The sequence below is a fragment of the Neofelis nebulosa genome, chromosome 16 (genome assembly GCF_028018385.1).
Source record: "Neofelis nebulosa isolate mNeoNeb1 chromosome 16, mNeoNeb1.pri, whole genome shotgun sequence".
Taxonomy (NCBI): Eukaryota; Metazoa; Chordata; class Mammalia; order Carnivora; family Felidae; genus Neofelis; species Neofelis nebulosa.
The window spans coordinates 65846270-65872273 of NC_080797.1; the positions used below are offsets into that span (position 1 = coordinate 65846270).

Genomic DNA, 26004 nt, shown 5'->3' on the forward strand with positions numbered 1-26004 from the left:
TGGGCCATGAGGAAAAGTCAAATTTTGATGAGGGGTTTGCCGGGTACACCTTCAGGAGAAAGTTAGTTGCAGTTGACAACTCACTGAGAGGTGGTGATGGCCATCTGTAAGTCAGCAACACAAAACAGCTTATTCGTGCAGTTCTTCTCATAGGGCAGCTATAACCAAACAGAGAGAGGCAGGGGTCAGACCAGGGACACCACCATCCCTGGAAGCTTTGCCTCTCGATCTTCTCCGTAGGACATACCTCTCCTTCCTTAGACTCTGAGAAGTGCAGGTAGAAGGACGTGAAGGCCAACAGACTGGGGTTGTACCCACTTGGCCAAGAGAGCTGTGACTGTGACATTCCTTGACCTGTCAGGGGTACGGAGTGTGCTTGGTCTTACAACAAAGGTACACCGGGATTTAGGCCTCTGGCCAAGGTGAAAAATGGGGGGACCTTCATGGAATGGTGGGGGTGCCTGTCACATTTATATCATGGGAATTAAGCAGCAGGCTTGCTCACAACTCACTAATCTGAACATTTTAGGGAGGAAAACCTAAGAGAAAAAAAGCTTCCTTAGTCCTTTTAAGTAGAGGCAGGAACAGCAGGAGCAGGAATGGGGGGACACCTAACCCAAATATTGTGAGGTCCAGTCCTGTGAGGTTCTTGTCCCCATGACTAGTCTTCTCTGTAGGATAAATATTCCCCTTGTAATTTTGCCTATACTAAAACAAAATCATTTGGAAAGTTACCTAATTTGCCTGGGTCCAAAAGGCCCAGGCAAGGTGAACAGCCCTAGTTAAGTTTAAAAATCAAATTTTCTAAAGGAGCTGGATCTATTTTTTTTATTATGAAGGAAACAGCCAGCTCCTTAACTGGAGAATCTCTGTGTTTATCTCCCCAGCAGCCAGTGACCACCTCAGTAGCTTTCTGCAAGGAATGTTACCATGGCCTGGAGCTGGAATGGGAGCCCGAAGCTAGAAAGGGAACTTACTTCCCAGAGGAGGGAGATGCGGTTTGAAGAAGTCAGATCTTGGAGTTCTATCTGGCTAGCTTAACAGTCTGAGGCAGGTGTTTTTTAGTTTTGCTTTTAATATAGCCAAGTAGCCTGCTTTTTCACCCAGCCCCAGTGAGAGAGAGCAGGATTAAAGCATCTAAGCTCCCAGCTAGAACTCATTCTTTGGAAACATCTATGTGCCTAAGCTAACACCAAATAATTTCTCCTCACCCATTTCATTAGTGGAATAAATTTTTTTTAAAAAATCTCTTTGTTAGGGGCGCCTGGATGGCTCAGTCAGTTAAGCGTCCGACTTCAGCTCAGGTCATGATCTCACAGTTCGTGGGTTCGAGCCCCGCATTGGGCTCTGCGCTGACAGCTCAGAGCCTAGAGCCTGCTTCAGATTCTGTGTCTCCCTCTCTCTCTGCCCCTCCCCCACTCACTCTCTGTCTCTCTCTTTCTCAAAAGTAAATAAACGTTAAAAAAAAAAAAAAGTTTAAAGATACTTATTAATTACAAAGGGAAATAGTACCAGAAAGGGACAGATCAACATGTTGTACCTCCTATGCTGTGCACTTAGGACACAACTTCACTTCTGTGATACTCCTGTCAAAAATGCATAACCTGAATGTAATCATGAGGAAACATATTCTACAAAATAATTGGCCTGTACCATTGAAAAATGGTGAGACAGACCGAGAAACTATTGCAGAGGAGGAGACTAAAAAAAGATGAGTAATGAAAAAATGTAATGAATGATCTTGGGCCAGAAAAAAAAAAATTGTTTTCTTTTGCCATATAGGACACTAATAGGACAACTGGTGATATCTGAATAAGTTTATACATTACATAAGAGCATTTTATCATTGTTAGTTTCCTGATTTTGATCCTCATACTGTGGTTTTATAAGAGAATGTCCTTGTTTTTTAGGAAATATATACTGAAGTATTGGGGTTTAAGAGGCATCCTATCTGTAACTTTGTAACTTACTCTCAAATGGTTACAAAATATAAACGTGTGATATATATACATACACATACACATACATATATGGAATGTGTGATATGTATATATACACATATATGTATATGTGATATGTACACATTGTATATATGCACACATATATGGATGTGTGACATGTATATATTCACATATATATGTATATGTATGTGTGTATATATGTATGTGTGTGTGTGTGTGTGTGTGTGTATATATATATATATATATATATATATAAAATAAGAGAATGATAAAGCAAATACGATAAAATATCAAAATGGTAACTTTGGGGGAATCTAGATAAAGAATGCATGGGAATTTTTTGGACTATTCTTTCATTTTTTAGCAAGCCAAATATTTCAAAATAAAAAGGTTTTGAAAAACAGAATGTATATAATTAATTATAATCTACTTATTCATGAAATTTTGTTACATTAGTTCTCCTAATCTTTTCTGAATCATCTATTCTGTCAATACCAAAATTTTAAAAATTATTTACAAAATAAATATACTATTATAAATTTAAGATAAAATTTCTTGCCTGAAAGAATTAAGATGACAATCTTTGCTCATAGGGAGGCTGATTCTCCTTCCTGGGCAGAAGAGCAATGGAAAGAGTCACCCTAGTTATATTATTCTCTTATTTCTATTCACTGTTTGTGACTGATTCATTGGATACTGGCCAAAACTTAAGCCAAATATTTATTTAATTTATATAGAGCATTGTTGTAAAAATATTAGACAGTCATGAGTGTCCTATGATTACCTGGAAATATATGTACGCTACCTGAAGATTTTCTATGTCAGTATGAACTGCTTTTGGCGCCTTTTCCTTTTCATTCCAACTGACTGTAATTATTATTTTAAATATGTATGTTGTCACTTTGATCTTGCTGATTTTTCTATATGCCATAAGACCCTCTAAATGAAGACTGACAGAATACCAATGGGGGCCAGGGTATGGAGAACCAAATCACCCTATATATCAAAGGATCAAGAAATTTGAGGGGTGCCTGGGTGGCTCAGTCAGTTAAGCATCCAACTCTTGGTTTCAGCTCAGGTCATGATCTCACGGTTTGTGAGATGGAGCCCCAGGGTGGGGACTGCACTGCTAGCCCAGACCCTGCTTGGGATTCTCTCTCTCCCTTTCTCTCTGCCCCTCCACCGCTTGCACTTTCTCTCTCTCTCTCAAAATAAATAAATAAATAAATAAATAAATAAATAAATAAATAAATATATAAAAAAAAGAAATTTGACTGTTTCTTTTTCCCTCTGACTTCTCTGAGTTATGAGAGAAGCTTCTTGTGACAGACACTCACCAAGTTTCTGGGTAGGTCAGACATTCAGCCTGAAGGCCGAGGTCAGGGCCTGGGTAGGCAGATGCACTAAAGAGCATCCTATCTACAGGAAGGAGCAGGTTGGCCCAGTCCAGACTCCACACAGGACCCCCACCACACTATCACCAGAGACCCTTGCCTAGTCGGACAACAAATTCCTATGCATCATTAAATATGTAGCAAGCACGTTTTCTGTGAACATAAAGGAACTGACCTTGCATGTGGTTTGGAGACTTGTGTTACCCACCAGTAAGGCCCTGGGCAAATGAACACCATCTCAGGAACTCAGTTTCCCCCGTTTAAACAGCAAGGGGCCCAAATACTGTCTGAGGGTACTCCTAACTTTAACATTCTTTAAAGTTAGAGGAACGGGTACTTTTTGGGGGATGGCTCCCAGGAGTCTCGCCTCGCTGCGTCACCTGGAAGATGGTGAAGGGCTCAGTGTAGAGGTCCAAAACAGGGTGGGGATGGTCCCTCTGGCTCTCTGAGGTCTGGAGTTGGTAGCTGACCTTGACGCTGATGCTGGAGAAGCAGTCCTCCTCACAGAGCTACCACGGAGTCACCAAGTAATACAGGATTGGAGTGGCATGTGGGGGAAAAATGACAAGGAGAATACTTTTAAGTCTGATGTAGTCATAATAAGAAATAAACAATGAAAGTGTTGAGTCAGAAGTCATAAGCCTCTTCCACATAAGCCAAGCTGAAGGGAAACTTCCTTCAACCAAGCTGCCTAGAGCTTTGGAAAAATCTCACTTGATCTGCTACAACCTCAGGCCTGAAAACTCATGATGGTTCCCATCCCAAACACAAAGGGATTTTGGCCATCAAGAGTTACAAACCAACTTGAATATTTTTTTTTTTTTTAATTTTTTTTTTCAACGTTTTTTTTTTTTTTTAATTTATTTTTGGGACAGAGAGAGACAGAGCATGAACGGGGGAGGGGCAGAGAGAGAGGGAGACACAGAATCGGAAACAGGCTCCAGGCTCCGAGCCATCAGCCCAGAGCCTGACGCGGGGCTCGAACTCACGGACCGCGAGATCGTGACCTGGCTGAAGTCGGACGCTTAACCGACTGCGCCACCCAGGCGCCCCCAACTTGAATATTTTTTGGAGGGCAAATGGAAGCCACAGAAGGGAAGAATTGTGGTCACATCTATGTTCATAAAGGTCTTTCTCAAAGCAACCTGGAGGACTTATTAGAAAGGTAAAACCTGGGGCGCCTGGGTGGCCCAGTCGGTTAAGTGTCCGACTTCGGCTCAGGTCATGATCTCACAGTCCGTGAGTTCGAGCCCCGCGTCGGGCTCTGGGCTGACAGCTCAGAGCCTGGAGCCTGCTTCAGATTCTGTGTCTCCCTCTCTCTCTGACCCTCCCCTGTTCATGCTCTGTCTCTCTCTGTCTCAAAAAATAAATAAACATTAAAAAAAAAAAAAAAAAAAAAAAAGAAAGGTAAAACCTGAAGATGAGGAGATTACTTAGGGTGCCATTGGCCTTAAGTGAGCCTTTCAGTGATGGTAGGAGCTTTGAACACCTGAGAGTAGGTGAGCATGATCCCTGGGTAGAAAATGTAGTTTTTATTTAAGGAAGGCATAGACTTGCTACAAACACTTTCTTAATCCAATTAACACCCTGAACAGATATGGGAACAGATACGTAGTGAGAAGCATAACTTATAAGTTTATTGGAATAAATGATCCCTATAGGTCCTTCTAAGGCTGAGTCCTGACAAACGCATGTCTTTTATGTCTCCAGGCACCTCTGTCAGGAGTAAACCTTTGTAAATGATACCTTTTGTCTTTATTTTATTTTCTCTCATTCAATGTTTCTGATGTTTACTCATATAAGGGCACTCAGCCCCACTGCTAGGTGAGATGACATGAGGCTGGGGTGGGGGGATCCACCGTTATTCCCGATTTGTTGCCAAGAAGACTGTCAGCCATTAGAGCATTTCCCTTTGTGTCCAGTTTCTAGGAAGCTCAGAGACATAGTGTTCAATTTCAGTAGATTTCTTTACTTTGGAGTTCTAGTATAATTAACTCCATCTCCCATGCCATTATATGGTTCTTGATCTGCTAGGATTATTATAATTGTCTAGTTTGTTTTGGGTATATATCCTTCATGGCAAGCATCTCAAATCTTTTTTCTCAAGAAAACCCAGACCCATCATGACTCTCTTCTAAACTCCTCCACTTACCTTTCCCTCTGTGGGAATGAGCAGGAGGGGCTCACAAAGACGGGACACACTGCCATCCCATTCCCTAAGGTGGCTCTGACAAATATTCTTGTCTGAACACTGCAGTCTTTTCCTCTGCTTCATCACGTCCACGTCCAATGTGAAGTTCAGAACTGTGTCTTTGAGGCCTGGGAATGAAGACCAGACCTTCCTGATAAGACTGGGATGGGTAAGCCCTAGACAGAGGGCCCCTAGCCTGCCTGCAGTTCCTTATGAGCCCTTCCTGAGTGGTGTCCCCATCTAGTCCCTTGTGTTGGAATCCCAAGTTTCTTCATTTCAAAAGTACTTTTCTCATGGTCTTCTGGCACCTGGTTCTAGTCCCTCAGTGCCCCAGCCCCAAACCCAAAGCAGCACATTCCCAGGGCTATGATTGAAAGAGAAAACTATGAGGAAGAACAATTCAGAGACTGGAGAGAGAAACCATAGAGTAAAACCTGAGGATAGCGGAGCTGGAAGCACCTTACAGACTACCTGGGCCAACTCTCTTACTGTACAGAATAGAAACCAGGGCCCAGAGAATGAAAGACACTTGCCCAGTGTCACACAGCCACTCAGAAGCTGCTATTCAAGCAATGTGACCTGAATCTTTCATCCTATACAGCTGGAACTGATAGGTCTGTCATTTTCTACCCCCAGATTTGATGAAGGCCTCCTTCTACAGGAAAGCCACTCCCATCTGGGAGAATGCTTTCTGACCTGCAAGAGGCAAAGAGACATCTTAGGTATTGTTCTGGAGAGATTAAACCTTGAGGATTGTTGCTGAGGGATTATTCTGGAGGGGAGCTCTTGGGTTAGCAATAAGTACCAGGGCTATGAAAACCATGCCCATCCTCTGTCTTCTGGAAAGGCACCCAACCAATGCCAAGTATGGGGATGGAAAAAGAGGCCAGGCTTCCAGCAGGTTATCTAATCCCACCTGCCTAGGGAGACACAGTGAGGAGGGAAGGAGGGAAGATGTGATCAGAGAGTAAGAGGAAAGGCACTTCTCAGGAGCCCCTACAAACACATGCACACACACACACACACACGGGCACAGGAGAGGGGGATGGAGGCGTGGCTGCCTTTTTTCTGAATCTTCTTTCAGAAACTCAATCCTTCAGCCTTGAGGAAGGGATCCAAAATCCTTCTGCCCAACAAGGGTCAGATAAATCCCTTCATAGTATGGATTTAACAGCAGACTGCTCTTTTCTGGGACAGTTCCCATTGGGCAGAACCTAACCTCAAGGGAACTAAGCTCTAATAGAGGGATTTCAAGTACGAGGACTTCATAACACTCCCGGCACACCACCACCCTCCCAGTCTTCTTTCTCTGTCCCCTACAGAAGCCAACAAGGAATGACCACAACACTGGGTGGAGAGGAGGGGGGAGGGTGGTCAGCCAGGCTGTCTATTACCTTTCTCAGCAGCTGTAGTCACAGAGCTGATTTCAAAACACAAAAAAGCATTCACACTGCTGTTGAAGCCAATGGGCAGTGCCATGGGGGTGAAGGTCATGGACACATTCAGGTAAACCACAGGTCTTGAGCTAAACAAGAGAGCAAAGAGAACCATGAGGAGTGACCACAAGACTTCAGTGCTTGGCTCATTCAATTATTCAATGAATATTTATTGAACGTCTCCAGTATACCAAGTGCTGTTCTGCATCCTCAGGATGTAGTAGTTGGAAAAGAGACAAGTCCCTTCTCTAGTGAGAAAATAGACAACAAGCAAATAAGAAGAGACAGGAAAATCCTATGTACAGGTAATGCTATGATAAAAGTAAAATAGGGGGCACCTGGGTGGTTCAGTCAGTTAAGGGTCTGACTGTGGCTCAGGTCATGATCTCAGAGTTTGTGAGTTCGGGCTCTGTGTCGGGCTCTGCAGTGACAGCTTGGGGCCTGAAGCCTGCTTTGGATTCTCTCTCTCTCTCTCTCTCTCTCTCTCTCTCTCTCAAATATAAACATTAAAAAATTTTAAGAAAATAAAACAGGTTAGGGTAATAGAGATTGGGGGCTACTTAGTTGGGTGATCAGGGATGGCCTCCCTGATGAGACATTTGAGATGTGCCAACAAGAGCTAGCTGTGTGAAGAGAAGGGGAACCTCCTTCCAGGCAGAAAGCACAGCTAGTGCAAAGGGCATGTGGTAGCAATGAACTTGTAAGGAACACAAAGGTCAGCACGACTGGAGCGCAATTAGTGAGACAGAAGGTAGTAAGAGGAGATGGGGATGGAGGGATGAGCAGCGACAAGCCATGGAGATGGTGAGCCACGGTAAAGAATTTGGATTTTACTGTCTAAGTGGGAGCCACTGAGGGGTTTTAAGCAGCAGGATAAAGGGACTCCTCTGGCAGCCGTGTAGAGAACAGAGCACGGGGAGTGGAAGCAGGGAAGAACACACACCATGGCAGTGGTGCAGGTGAGAGATGCCAGCGTCTTATACCGGGAGGCATTGTGGAAGCAGAGCTAACAAAATCTTGTTGATGGGGTGGTGGGAGAAAGAAGAGAGGAATCAAGGATGACTCCTGGGTATTTGTCCTGAACAAGTGGTGCCATTTACTTAGCTGGCAAGCCTGGGGAAGGGCAGCTTGGGGAGAATGAGGAGTGGGTGAGAATACGAAGTCCATTTTTAGACATGTTAACTTTGAGATGCCAGACAGCAACACCCAAGAGGGGCGTTAAATAGGCAGCCAAGTTGGAGCTTAGTGGAGCGCACAGGACAGATAGGTGCTCTGCCAGATTATTTATAGCCACGGGATTTGACAATTCCCTTAGGGATGGAACACAGAAGTTCTGAAAATCATCATATCATCAAAATAACAGCTTTCAATGAGTACTGTACCAAACCTTTGCAAAGATTCTCTCAATCTTTATAACTCTGTGAGGGAGGTGCTGTTGTTATTCCCATTTACAGATCAGAAAACTGGGACTCAGAATACAAGAACCTGCCCAAGGGCAAATGGTTAAGTGAGAGCTGAGGGTCAAACCCAGATGGGCAGATTCGAGAGCCAGTGCCCTCAACAACCACATTTACTCTCTCCCATCAGTGCCTGGTGTCTTCATGGGGTCACTGAAGACAGGGCAACTAGGTGAGGCTGGGACTTGGGACCCCAGGAGGCAGGACGAATCCCTACCGGAGCACAGCTGCCCGGCCCAGAGTGCCCACGGTGATGTCAGCAAGGCCGTCACCAGTGAAATCTAAGCCACCAGCCACTGACATGCCAAAGTAGTGGAGTCCTGAGGCCACCTCTGAGGCTCTGATCCGCTGTGGAGAGAAAAGCACAAGGCATGGAGGAGGAGAAGGGGAGCCCTTTTGGGTTTTATTCAAATCAGCATGATAAGCCTTGATCCCCACCCCAGTGAGCCCTCAACTGAGGAACTGAAAAGAGAAGGGCAAGGTTTTCCAGGGCGAATGGCAATTGAATGGAGCCCTGAAGGGCAGGTGGGACTTGGCATGGCAAGTGATGAAAGCTGGGGTTGGGGAAGAGCAGGACATCTGAGGACATAGCTAGGGGTCACTGCAGTGGGAACAGAGGGGGTTTGGGTGCAAGGAGGCTTGATGAGGGGCTGGAGAATGAGGTGGGCCTGACTAATCAGACACAGGGTGGAAGATAGCGAGTAGGAGCAGCCAGGCCAGGGGTGGTAGGGATGGAGAGAGACAGGAGCCAGGCCAGGGCTGGATATGGGAGAGAACCATTAGGATATGTGTGGGGGATAGGAGAAGGGGTCCAGAGGAGCAGCAGGTCTGGAAGGAGAGGATGCTTTGGGTTAGGCAGCATGAGACTGAGATGCCTGGGGGGCCATCCAGCAAGGTGCTCGGGACACAGCTGGACATACAAAACTGAAGTTAGGAGAACAACCGTGGTCTGAGATGGGTGAAAGTGCCCACAAACTATGTAACATGAGAGGCTGGCAATGGAGTCTTGGGAGATGAGGGTTAAGGCATGGATGGGGTTGGGTGGGGGGGCAGGAGCCAGAGAAGGGACAGAAAGTGAGGAAGGAGAACCTGAGGCAGGTCCATGGTCAGGAATGCCAAAAAAGGGAGATACAGGTCAAGAAACAGATGTTGCCACAACCTCTTACCCCACTGGAAGGGTCTGGGGTGAGGTCCTGGCCTGGAACCTCCAAGTGACTTCTGTCCTTCACTGGGCACTGCTGACCCTTTGGGACTCGCCTGACACTTAGAACTGGAGCTGACTTGGGGCTCAGGCTATCACATCTAGGGAGGTCAGAATCTCATAGTAGAGGCTGGAGAGAGCCCTGCAGGTTACCTGAGAGGGGGTGGTAGAAAGGCCATCCCAGCGTCCATTGTAGATGTACACGCTGCCGAAGCTGGTACCATCATCTGCCCCAAAACCCTCCAGGGGGGCCCCAATGGCCACATCTGTGAGCTTATCCTGACTGATATCCCCCACTGTTGCCATGGCAAAGCCAAATCGGACATCGGTGAATCCAGGGTACCCACTCAGCGTGTGTGCCAAAGAGAAGGAACCATTCTGTAAAGCAAACAGGTAGCTCAGCCCTCAAGAGAGGGATGCAGGGTGCACAACCACAGCCATCCCAGAAGGCATGCTCACTGGACTTGTTTCTGATTCTCTAGCAGGGAGGCTGAGGCTCAGAAAAGGCAACGGACCTCCCCAAGGCTACACAGTAAGCGAATGGTAAGGCTAAGATCCTCCTGCCCAGAGCCTGCTAGGACCCAGAGCCTTCTCCCTCTGCTCCCACAGTTAGGGGTACCGCACTGGCAATTGGGAGGCCCGGGTTCTAGTCTTGGCTCTACCACACACTCGCTATGTAAACTTGAGCAAGTCTCAACATCGTTGAGCCTCAGCTTCCTCATCTGTAAAATGGAAGTGACACAGTTAGTATGAGAAATCACAGTTACAGTTAGAAACAAGCGAGATCATAGACAAAACATGCTTTGTCGAGCGTGCAGCTATTTGGGATGTTATCATCATCAACATGGGATGATGGGGTGGGGAAAGTGAGAAGGTGGAGCAGGGGAACAAATGGAACAGCCGCCCCAGCTGTCCACCATCCACCCTGCGCACCTCCCCAGCACTGTCCTTCCAAGCAAGGCAGGGCCAGGGCGCTCCCAGCCTCCATCACCTCTGCAGCAGGCTAAGCACCCACAAGCTCAGCAAGTTTGCGAAGATGGAGACTCCCACCTGCTTGTTCAGATGGTACACGTAGACTCTGCCTTCCTCTCCGTGAATGTGGTAGAAAGGAGCAGCCACGAGCAAGAAGTCCGTGGTCCCATCCATGTCAACGTCCACAGGGCACAGCTCAGAGCCAAAATAGGATCCCATCTACAGCCCAGGAGGAGCTCAGCTCAAAAGGGTGCTGGGGAGGCCTCCTCTGATACCCCTCAGCAAGCCTAGACTCCTGATCCTGTTCTTCCTGGACCGCCAATTTGGGTCATTCCAGATCAATCTGTTCACCAGAGAAACCTAGAAGCCTGGGTGAGCGGCCATATGCCCCACAGCGGAGGAAGCCAGTTGATAACCAGACATGCAGAGCTGGGGCAGTGGCACTGCATTCTGTCTGAGTTCTGTCCAGGCTGAGGTGATGCCCCTCGGTGTGCCTTGGAGCCTGTCCCATTCCCTCTGGGACTTCCAGATCCTCCATCTATAATAATGGGGGCATCCTTCTCCAGCAAGTACCTGCTCTCCCTCCAGCACTGGCACGAAGTTGGTCTCTTTGCCCTCCTTCTGAAGCTCAAACACGGCCCCCCGCTGCTTGTACCGTGGAGCCCCTGCCACATAGGAGAGGCCACAGGCCTTGTGCAGCAGGGCCACTGAGTAACCTAGGAGGGAGGAGGTGGTGGTTGTCGTTGGGAGCTCCCAGGCCACTCCTTAGAACCCCCACTTTCCCAGCCAATCCTTCAAAGTAGCCTGGGCAGAGGGGAGCAGATCTGGAGAAACTGTCTTTCTCATCCTTTTAAAACTTGGCATCAGGGAGTGCTCCCACTTAACCACCGTGGCTGGTCACAGACATGTGCCCCATCACACAGAAGTGATACACACACATTATCATATATACAGCTTCACTCCAAATATACTCCTTCACACACATTCACCACCCATGTTCATCATACACATGGTATATGAGGACCAAGGAGAGGGGTGAAGCGTTACCCACCACTACCGTTAGTGACAAGGCCCCACATCCTCAGGGCCACCCTGAGCTTCAGTACCAAGGAGGCCTTGTCCTCATCCAAAAGGCCCTAATTCTCAGCCTCGAGCGTCCCTAACCAAGGCCCATCCCTCAGTCCATGTGACTGACCAGAGCCTGCCCTAACTGGGAAGCCTAGTGCAGGTTATTGCACAGCCTCAGTGTCCCTGTGTAGGCCCCACCCTCACTCAGGTAGTCTCCAGGCCCCGCCTCACCTAGATAGCTGTACTGTGCAGTCTTGGTATCTGCTGCAGTCTGGTTCAGGAAGCGACCCCGGCGGCTGTGCAAGTTGTAGAGCAGTGCTCCCCCTGACCAGTTAAAGGCCCCGACGGCACCGAGCAGCACCTGCCCCTATAGGGGATGAGGGTTGGAGGTCATCTGAGAGGGAGGGGCCGGGGCCAGCCACAGCAGCCATGGGCCTACCAGCCAGTGTCACAAACCTTGGGTTGGGGGCGGGGGATGTTCGGTGATCCCTGACCACCTGGCTGGAAACGCAGAAGGAAGGTGAAATGGCAAATACCCAGTTCCTACCTTGTACCCATGACCCTATCGGGGCAACTGTCTCTCCAGTGAGTGCCTCTCCAGATTTCCAGGGTGGAAATTTGACCCGGGCCAAAGACATTGAGCATTAAAACAAAGTATGGTTGAGCAAGACAGAGCTCATCTCCTTCTGCACAGGTTGCTCAGCCGGTGCCTGACACCCAAGGCCTACCTGTGTTGAGTAATTTGCTAACCCCAATTCCACCTCCGTGCGGGGCTGATGTCCTCACCATGCCTGCATCTTTCCCCATCTAGGAGGAATAGTGCCTCCGGTGAGGAGTACTCAGCTTGGTAGGCAAGTGACCCGAGCCAAAGCTCGTGTTAGTAGCGTATATTAAGAGGGAACTGCTCAATCTTTGACCACACAGAACAAAACTGACCCCTGTAATAAATATGGCCATTCTTTTGTCTACCTCAAAGGTCCAGATTAGGGCAAGCAAGTACAAGAGTTTTCTTTTATCCTAAACGGGCTCCTTCAGAGTCCTCATTACAGGAGGACAGAGCCTTGCACTGTGAGCCAGGGGTCCCTGAGTCCCTGGGTGTCACTGAAGCCCTTCCTCTATGGTGATCCTGCCTGGTGCTGAGTTCACCACATACCTCATCCAGGATCTGGGCACTGAACCCGATCTGTGCCAGTTGGTAGTGGAGGGCCTCTCCAACAGTGCCTAGAAGCCAAGAAGCCCAGTGAGATGCTGCTGTGGGCTGAGGTGAAGGGAGAAACTAAGTCAGGGAAGGGCCCAGTTTGACCTCATACCCAGAGGGAACGATGTTCGGAATAATAGGACATATACCAGGCTGAGAGTGGAGACCTGATCCTGCTTTAGTATCTACCCGCAGAGTAAGCTTGGGCAGCTTACTTCCTCTTTCTGGGCCTCAGTTTCCTCATCTGTGAGCTCCTGAGAGTGGGATCCATGTCCCAGTCATTCTTTCTCCAGCACTTAAGCTTCTCATCAGAGGTTCAGGTAATTCTGGGGAAGCGATGAGGGCTGGGGATATTGTTACCTTTTTAGAGATGGAACAGCTGAGGCTCAGAGAGGTGATAGGAGTTGCCCAGAGAACCATATGGAGGTAGGACAGGGGTGGGGCTGACACACAGGGCTTGGCCTCCTGCCAGAGGCTAAGTGGACCACGCTGGAGCCCTCACCTTCCGTGTGAATGATATTCTGCTGCAATTTGCTCAGCAGTCCATCCAGGGCTGAATAATTGGTCACTGTGAATGCATGTCTCTCAAATGGGTCTGAGGCAATCAGCTTCAGTTCCTTGAGGGTCTTAGTACTCTCATTTCCCACCTGCACAGAAGCCCTGGGTCAGTGGGTCAGCACTGTGAGGGCTGGCTGGTTCCCAAGCCCAGGGAGCTCTCCAGGCTAGGAGAGGGCTGAGTCTCTCTGCTGGCCTTCAGGGCCCTTCACCACCTGCCTCCTTTCCCTGCTCCCTGTTCTCCCACACATACCCCTTCCTTCTCACACCAGGTTCATTCTCACCTCTGCACATGCTGTGCCCTTTGCCTGCAGAGCCCTTCTACCTTCCCTGCACCCTAGGCCAGCTACTCCTGCTTGTCCTCCAACACTTAGCTTAGCACCATCTCCTCCAGGAACCTTCCCTGATGTTCTTCTTTTGGGATCCCTGAGTGTCCACTGCTCTCCCCATCACTGCTGGGTGAGTGAGCTGTGACCACAGTTGGGAAACAAGCCCTCTGTGCGAGGACCCGATATGGGAGGGGGAAAGTACAGGACATAGGGACTGGGAGAAGTTGGTGAGAGTCTGTGAATAGAGCAAGCCCCTATCGGGAACCCTGGCTCCTCCCCACCCCAGGCTGAACAGGGTCAGAAGGTGCCCCCCGACCCAACTCCCAGCTCTTACCCTGATGGCAAAGCGCTCAACACCTTGCATCTTTGGGGAACTGATGACAGTCGTGAGGTTGAGTGGATCCCCAAATATGTCCCCATCAGTGATTACCACTATGACCTTGGGTGCATTTTTTCTGGAGCCGTGGCTTGGCGTGAAGATGTTGTCTCTAAGTAGGGGAGAGTAAATAAAGAGAAGAACTTTGCCAGGGGGATACTGAGCTCCGGGGAGATTTTACTCACTGACCTGTTTCAGAATTGGAGAGGATTAAGGAGCCCTCCGAAATGGGGGAACAAAAGCCGGAAGAGGGGTGGTGATGCCCCTGTGGCACACAGCAGGGCCAGGTGGAGGGGCGGCTGAGACATACCTAGCCCCTCACCTCCTCCCATAGAAAGGTGCTGGATAGCAGAGTCTATTCTGTGTGTATGTGTAGGAATGACAATGATATTAATAAAGAGTGGCTAATATTTACATCGTACTTATGTGCCAAGCACTGTTGTAAGTGCTGTGCATATTTTAACCCATTTAATCCTCACAAAATCCTATAGAACAAATAATATTATTTTTTTAAGTTTATTTATTTATTTTGAGAGACAAAGGGAGCATGCAGAGGGAGAGAAAATCCCAAGCAGCCTCCACCTGTCAGCGCAGAGCCTGACGTGGGGCTGGAGCTTACAAACTGTGAGATCATGACCTGAGCTGAAATCAAGAGTCAGATGCTTAACTGACTGAGCCACCCAGGTGCCCCTGACAAGCATTATTATTATTCTCACTTTAAACGTGAGGCAAGTGAAGCACCGACAGTTTAGGCAACTTACTCAAGGTGAGTACAAAGTAGAGATTGAACCCACGCAGCCTGGCCACGAAGCCCATCCCTGTAAGTACCGTGCTCTACTGATGTTCACAGCAGGAGTCTTTGGAAGACTTTTTGGAGGATGTCTTGGGATGTCAGCCATTAACAAAGACCGGGTTGAAAGACCTCACACATTTCCCTCAGCCAAAGAAGAGCTAGAACCCGATCCTCTCCTCTTCACAGCTCCATCCAGCCATCTCTCCAGGCATGAGGCCTCAGAACCTCTGGGCAGGGCCGTGAGCTGGCACCCGGTAGGTGCTCAGGTAATTCCGACTGCCCTCATACTTACAGGACATGCTGTATGGCAGAAGCAGTCTTGGTGACATTCTTCACTTGAGTGATATTCTGGACTCTGGCGAGGGAGGCCGCCGCATCCTGGCTGTCCCGAAGATCAAACTCAGTCTGTATCACTTCCCCATATTGCACAAGGGCAAAGTTGCACTATAGAGGAGGAGCCGAGGTGGGGAGGAGGTTGGCAGAGTCGCCATGCCCAAAGCCGCCCCTGCCCCCTAGACGGTTCCTCCTGGAAGCAGTGGAAGAATCCACTCATTTCTCCTTGCCTCCAGGCAGGAGGAGATGTTAAGGCAGAGGGAAATCTCTAAGCGAGGAGAAGTGGAGGAACGTATAATAGTACTGGATCACAGTGACGCATAGACTTGCCCCTGAAACCACGTCTTTGTGTAGTCCCCCTCCCACAGAGTGACTATGGGGTTGGTCATGTGACTAGCTTTGGTCAATGGAACATGAGCAAATGCGATACAGTCAGAAACTTGGAAAGTACATGCATGTGCTGGTTCTTGCCCTCTTGGAACACTGCAGCCATGAAAACGTTAAGCTGGCCTGCTGGAGGCACACGGCCCAGACAGGTAAGGCCATCTTAGGCCATCCAGTCAAACAACAGGATGTCTGCAGCTGCAGGAGTAACTCCAGGCAAGGCCAGCAGAAGGACCACCCAGCTGAATCCAGCCCAAATAGCTGACCCACAGAACTGTGAGCAAATAAATGGTTGTTGTTTTGAGGTAGTTTGTTCATGGCAATAGAGAACTAATAGACTGTGTGAGTCTAGCTCTTAGGGAAGCCCACCTCAAAGCACTTGGCATAGAAGTTCTTCATCATGTTGGAGATGAAGTCTTTGGCTTTCTGGAAGTCTGGGGGATCAATGCTTCCTGAGCCATCTAGGATGATGGCAATCTCAGTGCCTGGCCAAAACAGGGAGCAGGTTAGGAGCAGACACGGAATTTGACACAGGAGTGAGGGCAGCATGTGCTGCCCTGCAGGGCACCCACCCCATTCAAGCCCTGAGGGCTCAGTTCAGGGAGGAAGCTGGTAAAGTTCCCAAGAGTGAAGCCTTTGTCTCGGAGGCATAGATAGCCACGGCCTACTCAGGCTCTGACCAGCTGAGTGAGTCACTCCCATAGCTCCTGCTCCTCGGGCCTCAGTTTCCCCATCTGTAATATGGAGGGGGCGCAGAGCTGGGACTAACTAGGCCTATAGAATCCAGCCACTGCTTCCCATCTTCCGGCCCTCGGCACACCTCACCCCTGGAGGTCGCCAGCCTAGGGGTCAGCTCTGACAGCCTCTGGGAACAACCCAGATCTGCCTCTTCTCACCAGCTGCTTCGTCATCCTGCCCCTCTTGTGTCTTCAGAGCCCGGCGCCACCTGGCTGTCTTCTCTAGGCTGCCATTCTTGTTCCTATAGCAGTCTCTGGCATCCACATGTACATTGGGATCAAGGAGATTTTCTTTAAAAACACATATGGAAGAACTCAGAGTCAGATAGCCTCCTTGTTCACCTCCAGGCAGGCCCACACTTGTCTCTGCTCTGATTTTCTTCACAGGGCCTTAGGCTTGCCTTGCCCTCTCTGGGCTTCTGTGTCCCTCTAACATCTGCCACGCCTCTTCCTGGAGACCCAAGGAGATCTCTTTAGAGCTATCTAAGGTCAGTCAGTGTCCAACCCTTACCAAGGTCAGAGAAGTAGACCTGAGCCTGGGGTTGGAAGTTGTTGGCTAATAGGCTGCAGGTGCCTGTGAGTTCTGGGCTGAGGCTGTGGGGCTTCCGGGACATCACTTGAATACAGATCTAGGAGACAGGGGGAGAGAAGAAGGGGAAAGCCTAGGTCATCTCCAGCACAGGCCCCCTAATCACAGCCACATCATCACCCCCATTACAGAATCCATCACCTCCATTACAGAATCAAGTGCCACGACCAAGTAGAAGATGCAGGAATAGTTTGCTCGCCCCTCATCAGGGGTAGGAGTCAGTGCTGGGGCCAAAGCTGAAGTTAAGCACTTAGGTCAGTGTGCTGGGTCATGGAGTACCCAGGTCAGAGCCATGGTTAGCCCTGGGGTTGGTACCAGGGAGGCAGCTGGCCTCAGCCCTGAGAATATGCCAGTCAGACTGTTATCAACACCGGTCAACTACAGGGTAAGCTCCACCTTCCCTGAAGCCCTCCATCATCCCGCCTCATGCATACTCACCAAAACACTGTGGTGGTTCCGGACAACTGTCACTCCCGGGTGCCTTCCCTTTGGGATGGGGGCATGCTCTGAAACAGTTAAGCCTAGGTAAGGAGGGAAGGATGCTGGGAGGCAACCCTACAGCCAACATCAGAGGTCACATGATGGTCAGGGCCCCATAAAGAACAATCGGCCACTCAGAGCAGCCTCTAGAAGCTGGTTGGGGGGCCTTCAAGCACAGGCCTGGACATGTTCAAGGCAAAGTGCCTATTCCCTGGGCTTATTCACTGACTCATTCAACAAATGCCCTGTGATGTCTGCTCTATGCCTAGCCTCATGGCAGATGGTGATAGGGATCTAGACATAACTGAGACCTGGTACTTTACTTACAGGGGATCCCAGTTTGGAAGGGCAGGAGGATAGAGAAGAACTAGCCGGTGGTTGTGTGCAGCACTGGGGACGGGTGAAAGATGCTAAAGAACTGGTTACATGGACCGATGAACTCTCCACTCTCCACGTTCTATTTCTGGGGACTCTTAATGCCTCAAGACCCCAGGGTGAAAGTGTAGCTCATTCCTCTCCCTCCACAAGGTGGGCCTCAGGAGCCTCATTTTTGAGCCATAGAATCACCCGCTTATGCTGCCAGCCTGCATCCCCTTCTGAAGCAGAGACTGAGGCTGATCAACACCATGCCTTTCACAGAGACAAGAACCCTACCATACACAGCTGAGGGCTCATCAGTAAATGTGGGCCTTGAGTTGAACTGCATGGGATGAGTAGAGTTGGTTAATGTGTGAATTAGGTCCATTCACTTGTTCATTCATTCATTCAAACAGCATTTATTGAGTGCCAATCCCCATGCTAGATGCTAGGATGGCCACAGGTCGGGAGGTGTAAAGTTAGATGAAATGGAGGTGTGATGAATTGGGACATGTTGGGTTCTGGAATCAGACAGAGCCGGGTTTGCCAGCTGTAGTACTGCCAACACTAGATGCATGCCCTCAGTCGTATTGGCAATTAAAGGACTGCTCTGAACTGTAGCTTCCTTTTCTATAAAATGGGAGTGAATTTGAGAATTAAAAGTGAACAAAGCACTTAGCAGAGTGCCAGGCACTCTGCTACATTTTAGGTATCATCTAGGTAGCACTCGATACATTTTAGGTATCATTTTTGTTAGGACCAGATATGGAAAGGTGGGCTGGGGATTTGGGTTGGGTTGGGATGGGATTGGGCTTTGGGATAGAAGGCCTACGGTGGGTGGTGGTGGAATTTAGGGTCGAGGGACTGGACTAAGTGCATCTGGGTTCAAATGGTTTCGGCCAGATAAGTGGGATTCCTCAAAAGGAGGTCCAGGGAACATTCCCTGGAGTGGTGGTTGACTTACCTACTGGTTGGCAAAGAATCTCATCCTGGATGAGGGAACAACGATGTAGGAGGCCTGCTGTCCCGTTGGTTTGAGGACTGGTGACCAGGAGCCTGAGTAGGAAGGTAGACAGCAAAGCTGAGCTGGCCAATGATTCCCTCCTCCTTTCTGCTTGCCCAGGCACAGTCTTCCCACTCCAGGCCCCACTCCAGGCCCCACTCCAGACTCACAGGCTCCCTATCTGGAAAACTAATGGAAGAGGTCCAGACTTGGGTCCCAGCCCAAAATGGCAGACTTTGCATTACGTGAAAAGCATTTGCTCAGCATTTACATTTACACAGCTCCAGGGGAGAAATAGTTAAATGCATCTGCTCTCTGCCTGCTGACCTACCCTGACAGAAATGGGAGTGGTATTGATGGTAAATAAAGACTCTCTGCTCTTTGGGGAGGGGGTGGGTAGATGCTAGGAAGCCATCAACAGTACAGCTGGTTCTGTCAGGGGCACTGCTGGCTTCCTAGTGGCTGCCAGGGGAACTGACCCACCTGGCCTCAGTGATGGTATTTCTTGAGAAGAGCATCCTGGCACTGCTACGCAATGGGTCAGTCAGAAATGGAGGTTTGATTCCAAACTCATTCTATGAAGCCAGCATTGCCTTGATTCCAAAACCAGTCAAAGACCACACTAAAAAGGAGAATTACAGGCCAATATCCCTGATGAACCTGGATGCAAAAAATTCTCAGCAGTGTACTAGCAAAGCAAATTCAATAGTACATCAAAAGAATTATTCACCATGATCAAGTTGGATTTACTCCTGGGCTGCAGGGCTGATTCAATATTTGCAAATGGATCAACGTGATACACCACATTAATAAAAGAAAGGGTAAGAACCATATGATCCTTTCAATAGATGCAAAAAAAGCATATAACAAAATACAGCATCTTTTCTTGATAAAAACCCTCAAGAAAGTGGAGATAGAAAGAATATACCTTAATATCATAAAAACCATATATGAAAGGCCTACAGATAATATCATTCTTGATGGGAAAAAACTGAGAGCTTTGCCCCTAAGGTCAGGAACACGACAGGGATGTCCACTCTCACTACTGTTGTTCAATATAGCACTGGAAGTCCTAGCCTCAGCAATCAGACAACAAAAAGAGATAAAAGGCATCCAAATTGGCAAGTAATAAGTCAAATTCTCACTCTTCACAGATGACATGATACTCTACATGGGAAATCTGAAAGACCACCAAAAAACTGCTAGAGCTGATACATGAATTCAGCAATGTCGCAGGATATAAAAACGATATACAGAAATTAGTTGCATTTCTTTACACCAATAATGAAGTAGCAGAAAGAGATATCAAGGAACTGATCTCATTTACAACTGCACCAAAAACCATAAGATACCTAGGAATAAACCTAACCAAAGAAGTAAAAGATCTATACACTGAAAACTATAGAATACTTATAAAAGAAAGTAAAGAAAACACAAAGAAATGGAAAAACATTCTGTGCTCATGGATTGGAAGAACAAATATTGTTAAAATGTCAATACTACCCAAGGAAATCCACACATTCAATGCAATCCCTATCAAAATAACACCAACATTCTTCACAGAGCTAGAACAAACAATCCTAAAATTTGTGTGGAATGAGAAAAGACCCAGAATAGCCACGTAATGTTGAAAAAGAAAACCAAAGCTGGAAGCATCACAATTCTGGACTTTTTAGCTACATTACAAAGCTGTAATCATCAAGACAGTATGGTACTGGCACAAAAACAGATACATAGATCAATGGAACAGAATAGAGGACCCAGAGATTGACCCACAAATATATGGCTAACTAATCTTTGGCAAAGCAAGAAAGAGTATCCAATGAAAAAAAGACAGTCTCTTCAGCAAATGGTGCTGGGAAAACTGGACAGTGACATGCGGAAGAATGAACCTGGACCATTTTCACCATACACAACAATAAATCAAAATGAATAAAAGACCTAAATGTGAGACAGGAAACCATCAAAATCCTACAAGAGAAAACAAGCAAAAACCTCTTTGATCTCAGCTGCAGTGACTTCCTACTTGACAGATCTCTGGAGGCAAGGGAAATAAAAGCAAAAGTGAACTATCGGGACATCATCAAGATAAAAAGCTTCTGCACAGCAAAGGCGACAATCAATGAAATAAAAGGCAACCAATAGAATGAGAGAAGATATTTGCAAATTACATATCAGATTAAAGGGTTAGTATCCAAAATCTATAAGGAATTTACCAAACTCAACACCCAAAAAATAAATAATCCAGTGAAGAAATGGGCAAGAGACATCAATAGACACTTTTCCAAAGAAGACATCCACATGGCTCACAGACACACGAAAAGATGCTCAACATCACTCATCATCAGGGAAATACAAATCAAAACCACAATGAGATCTCGCTTCACACCTGTCAGAATGACTAAAATGAACAACTCGGGAAACAACAGATATTGGTGAGGATGCCGAGAAAGGGGAACCCTTTTACACTTTGGTGGGAATGCAAACTGGTACAGCCACTGTGGAAAACAGTATAGAGGTTCCTCAAAAAGTTAAAAATAGAGCTACCCCACGACCCAGCAATTGCACTACTAGGTATTTATCCAAAGGATACAAAAATGCTGATTTGAAGGGGCATATGCACCCCAATGTTTATAGCAGCACTATCAACCATAATCAAATTGTGGAAAGAGCCCAAATGTCCATTGACTGATGATTGGAGTAAGAAGACGTAGTGTGTGTGTGTGTGTGTGTGTGTGTGTGTGTGTGTGTATATACATATATATATACATATATTTATATATATATATATAAAACAGAATATATATATATATATATTGTTTGAAATATAAATGAAATATAAAATGAAATCTTGCCATTTGCAACAACGTGAATGGAACTAGAAGGTATTATGCTAGTGAAATAAGTCAGTCAGAGAAAGACAGATATATGATTTCACTCATATTTGGAATTTGAGAAACTCAATAGATGAACATAAGGGAAGGGAAGGAAAAATAAGAAAAAAAACAGAGAGGGAGGCAGACCATAAGAGACTCTTCTTAAAAAAATTTTTTTTAATCTTTATTTTTGAGAGAGAGAGCGAGAGCACATGCATGCACGAGCAGGGGAGGGGCAGAGAGAGAGGGAGACATAGAACTTGAAGCAGGTTCCAGGCTCTGTGCTGTGAGCACAGAGCCCAATGTGGGGTTCAAACCCATGAACTATGAGCCAAAGTGGGACGCTTAACCAACTGAGCCACCCACACACTCCACCATAAGAGACTCTTAAATACAGAGAACTGAGGGCTGCTGGAGGGGAGGTGGGTGGGGGTATGGGTTAAATGGGTGATGGGCATTAAGGAGGGCATTTTTTGGGATGAGCACTGGGTGTCATATGTAAAAGATGAATCACTGGGTTCCACTCCTGAAGCCAAGACTACACTGTATGTTAACTAACTTGAATTTTTTTTTAAAAGAAAGAAATGGAGGTTTGAGGGGTGAGCACCTCAGCCGTATTAAAGCAGCCCTCAGAAATAGTTCCAATGGCAAACTTTACCCCTTATTCCAAGCCCAGAGAGACAGCAGAGTCCAGTGTTAGCCTAAGCAATCTCCCTATCCACGCTGCCCAGGGATAACTGGTTTACCTCAAAACAGGGCTTTTGAGTAGGGGGTACTGAGGAAGTGGCCCTGAGGCTGGGCTTGGTAACAGTGAACTACATCCAAGATCTTTGTGCTGAGGGCATTAAGGGAGTCATGGAGGACTTGATAAAGGGGATTAGTCTGTACTTTCAAAAAGGTCAAGATGTAGCTATGGTGAATCGGGTGGCAGGAATGAGGTACCATCTCCACTTCCTTGCTTCCCATCACTCTATTGTAATTATAAAATAGATCATTTACTTACCTCCATGGATTAATAATAATAATAATAATAATAATAAAGCCTATACCCCAACCCTCGTTCAACCCACCCCAAGCTGATTCCACAAGCTCTTGTCAAGGTCATCAGTGGTCTCCACCTTGCCAAATCCAATGGACACCTTTCCGTCCTCATCTTCTTCAACCTCTCAGCAGCCCTGGACATGTGACCATCTCCTCCTTGAAACACTTTCTTCTTGATTTTCCCCTAACTCTCTCAATACTCCTTCTGAGACTCTTGTTGGCTTCTTCACTGTCTAACTTCTAAATGTTGTTGGAACCTTGGGGCTTGGTCCTTGTTTTCCTTGCCAGCACATTCTCCCTAGTGATCCCCTCCAATCCCATGGCTTCAATACACCTATAAATGCTGAACTTCTGTGGCCCTAGAATCCCTCCACCAGAAGTCAGACCAGCATAGCTGTAAGAAATAGAATAATGCCCCCACCACAGATGTCCATGTCCTAATCCCCAGAACCTGTGGATGTGCTTTTTATGGGTAAAGGGATGTTGTAGACTTAATTAAGTTAAGGATCTTGAGATGAAGGAAATAATCCTGGATTATCCAGGTAGACCCCATGTAATCACAAGGGTCCTTATAAGATGGAGGCAAGAGGGTCAGAGTCAGAGAAAGATCTGAAGATGCGACACTGCTGATTTTCAAGACGGAGGAAGAGGCCAAAAGCCAAAGAATGCAGGTAGCCTCCAGAAACTGAAAACGGTGAGGAAACAGATTCTCCCCTTGGGCCGCCAGAAGAAACACAGCCTTGCTAACACCTTGATTTTAGCCCCTTAAGACCCATTTTGGATTTCTGACCTCCAGAACCGTGAGCCAATATATTTGTGTTGTTTTAAGCCATAAATTTTGTAGTTGTTACAGCAGCAACAAGAAACGAACACAATAACCAACTGTCTAACAGGCATCTCAAACTTTAGAATGTTCAAACTGAGCTTGGGGTCTTGTCCTCCCAAGCCTGTGTTTCTCCATCTTCCCCAAGGCTATTAATAAATGGTAAAACCAACCACTACATTCTAAAGCCTGAATCCTGAGGGCATCTTTGCTTCATCTTTTCACTCATCCCTGCATCAAGTCCATCAGTAAACCCTGTGGGGATCCTTCCTCCAAACTATTATCTATGGAGCGTCTCTTCTCTCCATTTCCCCATCACCATCCTGGCCACCACCATCTTGCCTGGTCTATGGTAATAGCCTCCTGACTGGTAGCATTTGTTTTTGAAACTTAGCCTTGTAGTTTACACCCTGTCACTCCCCTGCTTCAGTAGCTTCCCATGCACTTAGAAAGAGTCCATACTCCTGGATACAGCCCACAGGGCCTTGCGGTCTGACCCCTCCCTGCTCTGAGACCTCCCCTCCCGTCTCCTTTCCTCTCCAAGCTCCAGCTCCAGATGGTTTCTGTTCCTTCACAGCCCCAGTTCTTTCCTACCTCAAGCCCTCTGCCTTGCTGTGTCCTTTGCCTGGAAACCCTGCCTTTCACTCCCCAAGGCTGGGTCACTTTCATCCCCTGGCTCTGCTTAACTGTCACTTCCTGATAAATGCTTTCTCCAGCCAGCCCCACCTCACAACATAGCTACTGTTTCATGTCACCCTTTTCAGAACTCGTCATCATGTCTGATAATATCCTCTTTCCTTGCTTGTGTGCTTGTTATCTGTCTCCCCCACTAGACTGTAAGTTCCTCAAGGATCATGTCTACCTTGTTCACCATGGTATTTCCAGGGCATGGAAGAATGCCTGGCACAGAGCTAGGGCTCGGTAAATATGGTTAAATGAAGACTGAATGACAGCCCAGGCAGCAGGTAAGGGGGCTAATGTGGGGCAGGGCTGAAGAGCGGAGGGCAGGTGTAAATGAGCTCTGTGGGCTCTGCAGCTGAGCTCCCAAAATAGGTCACCTGCTCAGCAACCCTGTCTCTGCTCCAGACCCTTCCCCAGCCTGAGCCACAGCCCTCAGCCCCTGTCTCCAACAAAGATGGGCTCAGAACTAGTCTCCACCCCAGATCATGTTTTGGTGGGTTAAGTCCAGGCCTGGAATAGCTTCGGCTCTCCTTCCTCCTTCATGCTGTTACCCAAGCTATTTCCTTTGCCTATAATTCCTTCCCACCTCCTTTTCCTGCCAAAATCATTCTAAACACCAGCTCCTCAGGAAGTCTTCCCAAAAGGAGCAACTTGAGCCCCTCCAAGCCCTCCAGGTAGCCTTGACTACTGGAACCCACTTCCATACTCACCTAGACTGTGAGTTCCCAAGAGACTACCATATGCTGGGCTGTGCAAGGTTGCCATTCATGTCACAGTCATGAAGTGCTGTGGCCTGGGGCCCAGTATGAGCTGTCTCTGTTGTCTCCCATTTAATCCCTGCCCCGCCCCCCCCATGGTGGGTAGTTTCTTGATCTCCAGGTTTGTTGACTGAATGACTGACTAACTAAACAATAATCAAACTATCATCAGCTCACAGCCTCAGGGACCCTATTATATGCTGCGCTGGAAGCAGTCCATTTCCTGCCTTGACCCGCCTCCAACCTGTCTTCGTTCAGAGTCTATTCCCATACCTCGCAGGGGAAGGCCTTCTTTTTTTTTTTTTTTTCCAAGTTTTATCATGGTTTTTTTTTTTTTTTAGTTTGCTTTTTATGGTTTTATTTGCATTTTTATTGAAGTACAATTAACATACAATGTTATATTATTTTCAGGTGTGGAAGGCCTTCTTTATGTTCCACTCATCTCACCCTACAGCAACCAAACCCATGATGCGATGAGCCCTGGCTGTTATATTTTAAGGAGAAACAGGACAAGGGAGTGAGAGGGACATGCCACCCTCTCACAGGGCTTTCTGGCTGCTTTCTGTGGCCCTGGGGCAGCCAGCAGTGCATTTCCTGCCCTGCACAAGCCCGTGGTCTTAGGCTTCACCATTTGTGGCAGGAACCAAGAAGTGCCTCCCACCACATCCTCCCATGAGCCCTCTCTTCAGCAGGTATTCAGGGAGGTTTTCATGAGCCCAACTGGGCTCTTCCTGCAACCCCGGGGTGGACTCAGAGCCTTCTGCTCCAGGAGCTTCAAGCTCCTCTCATCCACCATGTCCTCTCAGCTTGGCTTCTAAGAGGCAGGGCCCTGCTGAGGTACTGGTGGAAGGGGAATGGGCAAAAGATGGTCACAGATAACTGGGACTGACTCCTGACCTTCACGAACATATGGAGCAACCAGAACGCTCGTGCACTGCAAGTTGGCAAAACTGAATGTTGGCCCAGTGCGTATACTGCCTGATAAAAGGAAGTACACCTGCCTCTTGAAAG

General features: G+C 47.5%; 1 protein-coding gene across 2 annotated transcripts in view; it reads right to left on the reverse strand.

Annotated features, from left to right (window-relative positions):
• The window catches only part of ITGAE (integrin subunit alpha E), a 72432-nt gene that overhangs the window by 19467 nt on the left and 26961 nt on the right, over positions 1 to 26004 (reverse strand). The window contains exons 3-20 of one of the 2 annotated variants that reach the window (XM_058705228.1): positions 18776 to 18867; positions 17413 to 17480; positions 16897 to 17014; positions 16545 to 16676; positions 16018 to 16133; positions 15224 to 15375; positions 14097 to 14250; positions 13381 to 13525; positions 12834 to 12901; positions 11912 to 12047; positions 11186 to 11328; positions 10691 to 10831; positions 9794 to 10018; positions 8657 to 8787; positions 6941 to 7071; positions 5508 to 5674; positions 3736 to 3864; positions 85 to 158 (exon numbers count right to left, since the gene is read on the reverse strand). In XM_058705228.1, coding sequence (XP_058561211.1) covers positions 85 to 158; positions 3736 to 3864; positions 5508 to 5674; positions 6941 to 7071; positions 8657 to 8787; positions 9794 to 10018; positions 10691 to 10831; positions 11186 to 11328; positions 11912 to 12047; positions 12834 to 12901; positions 13381 to 13525; positions 14097 to 14250; positions 15224 to 15375; positions 16018 to 16133; positions 16545 to 16676; positions 16897 to 17014; positions 17413 to 17480; positions 18776 to 18867 — 2322 coding nt within the window. Of the gene's footprint in view, positions 1 to 84; positions 159 to 3735; positions 3865 to 5507; positions 5675 to 6940; positions 7072 to 8656; positions 8788 to 9793; positions 10019 to 10690; positions 10832 to 11185; positions 11329 to 11911; positions 12048 to 12833; positions 12902 to 13380; positions 13526 to 14096; positions 14251 to 15223; positions 15376 to 16017; positions 16134 to 16328; positions 16383 to 16544; positions 16677 to 16896; positions 17015 to 17412; positions 17481 to 18775; positions 18869 to 26004 lie in introns of those variants that run through there. The other variant, XM_058705229.1, reaches the window with a different exon arrangement.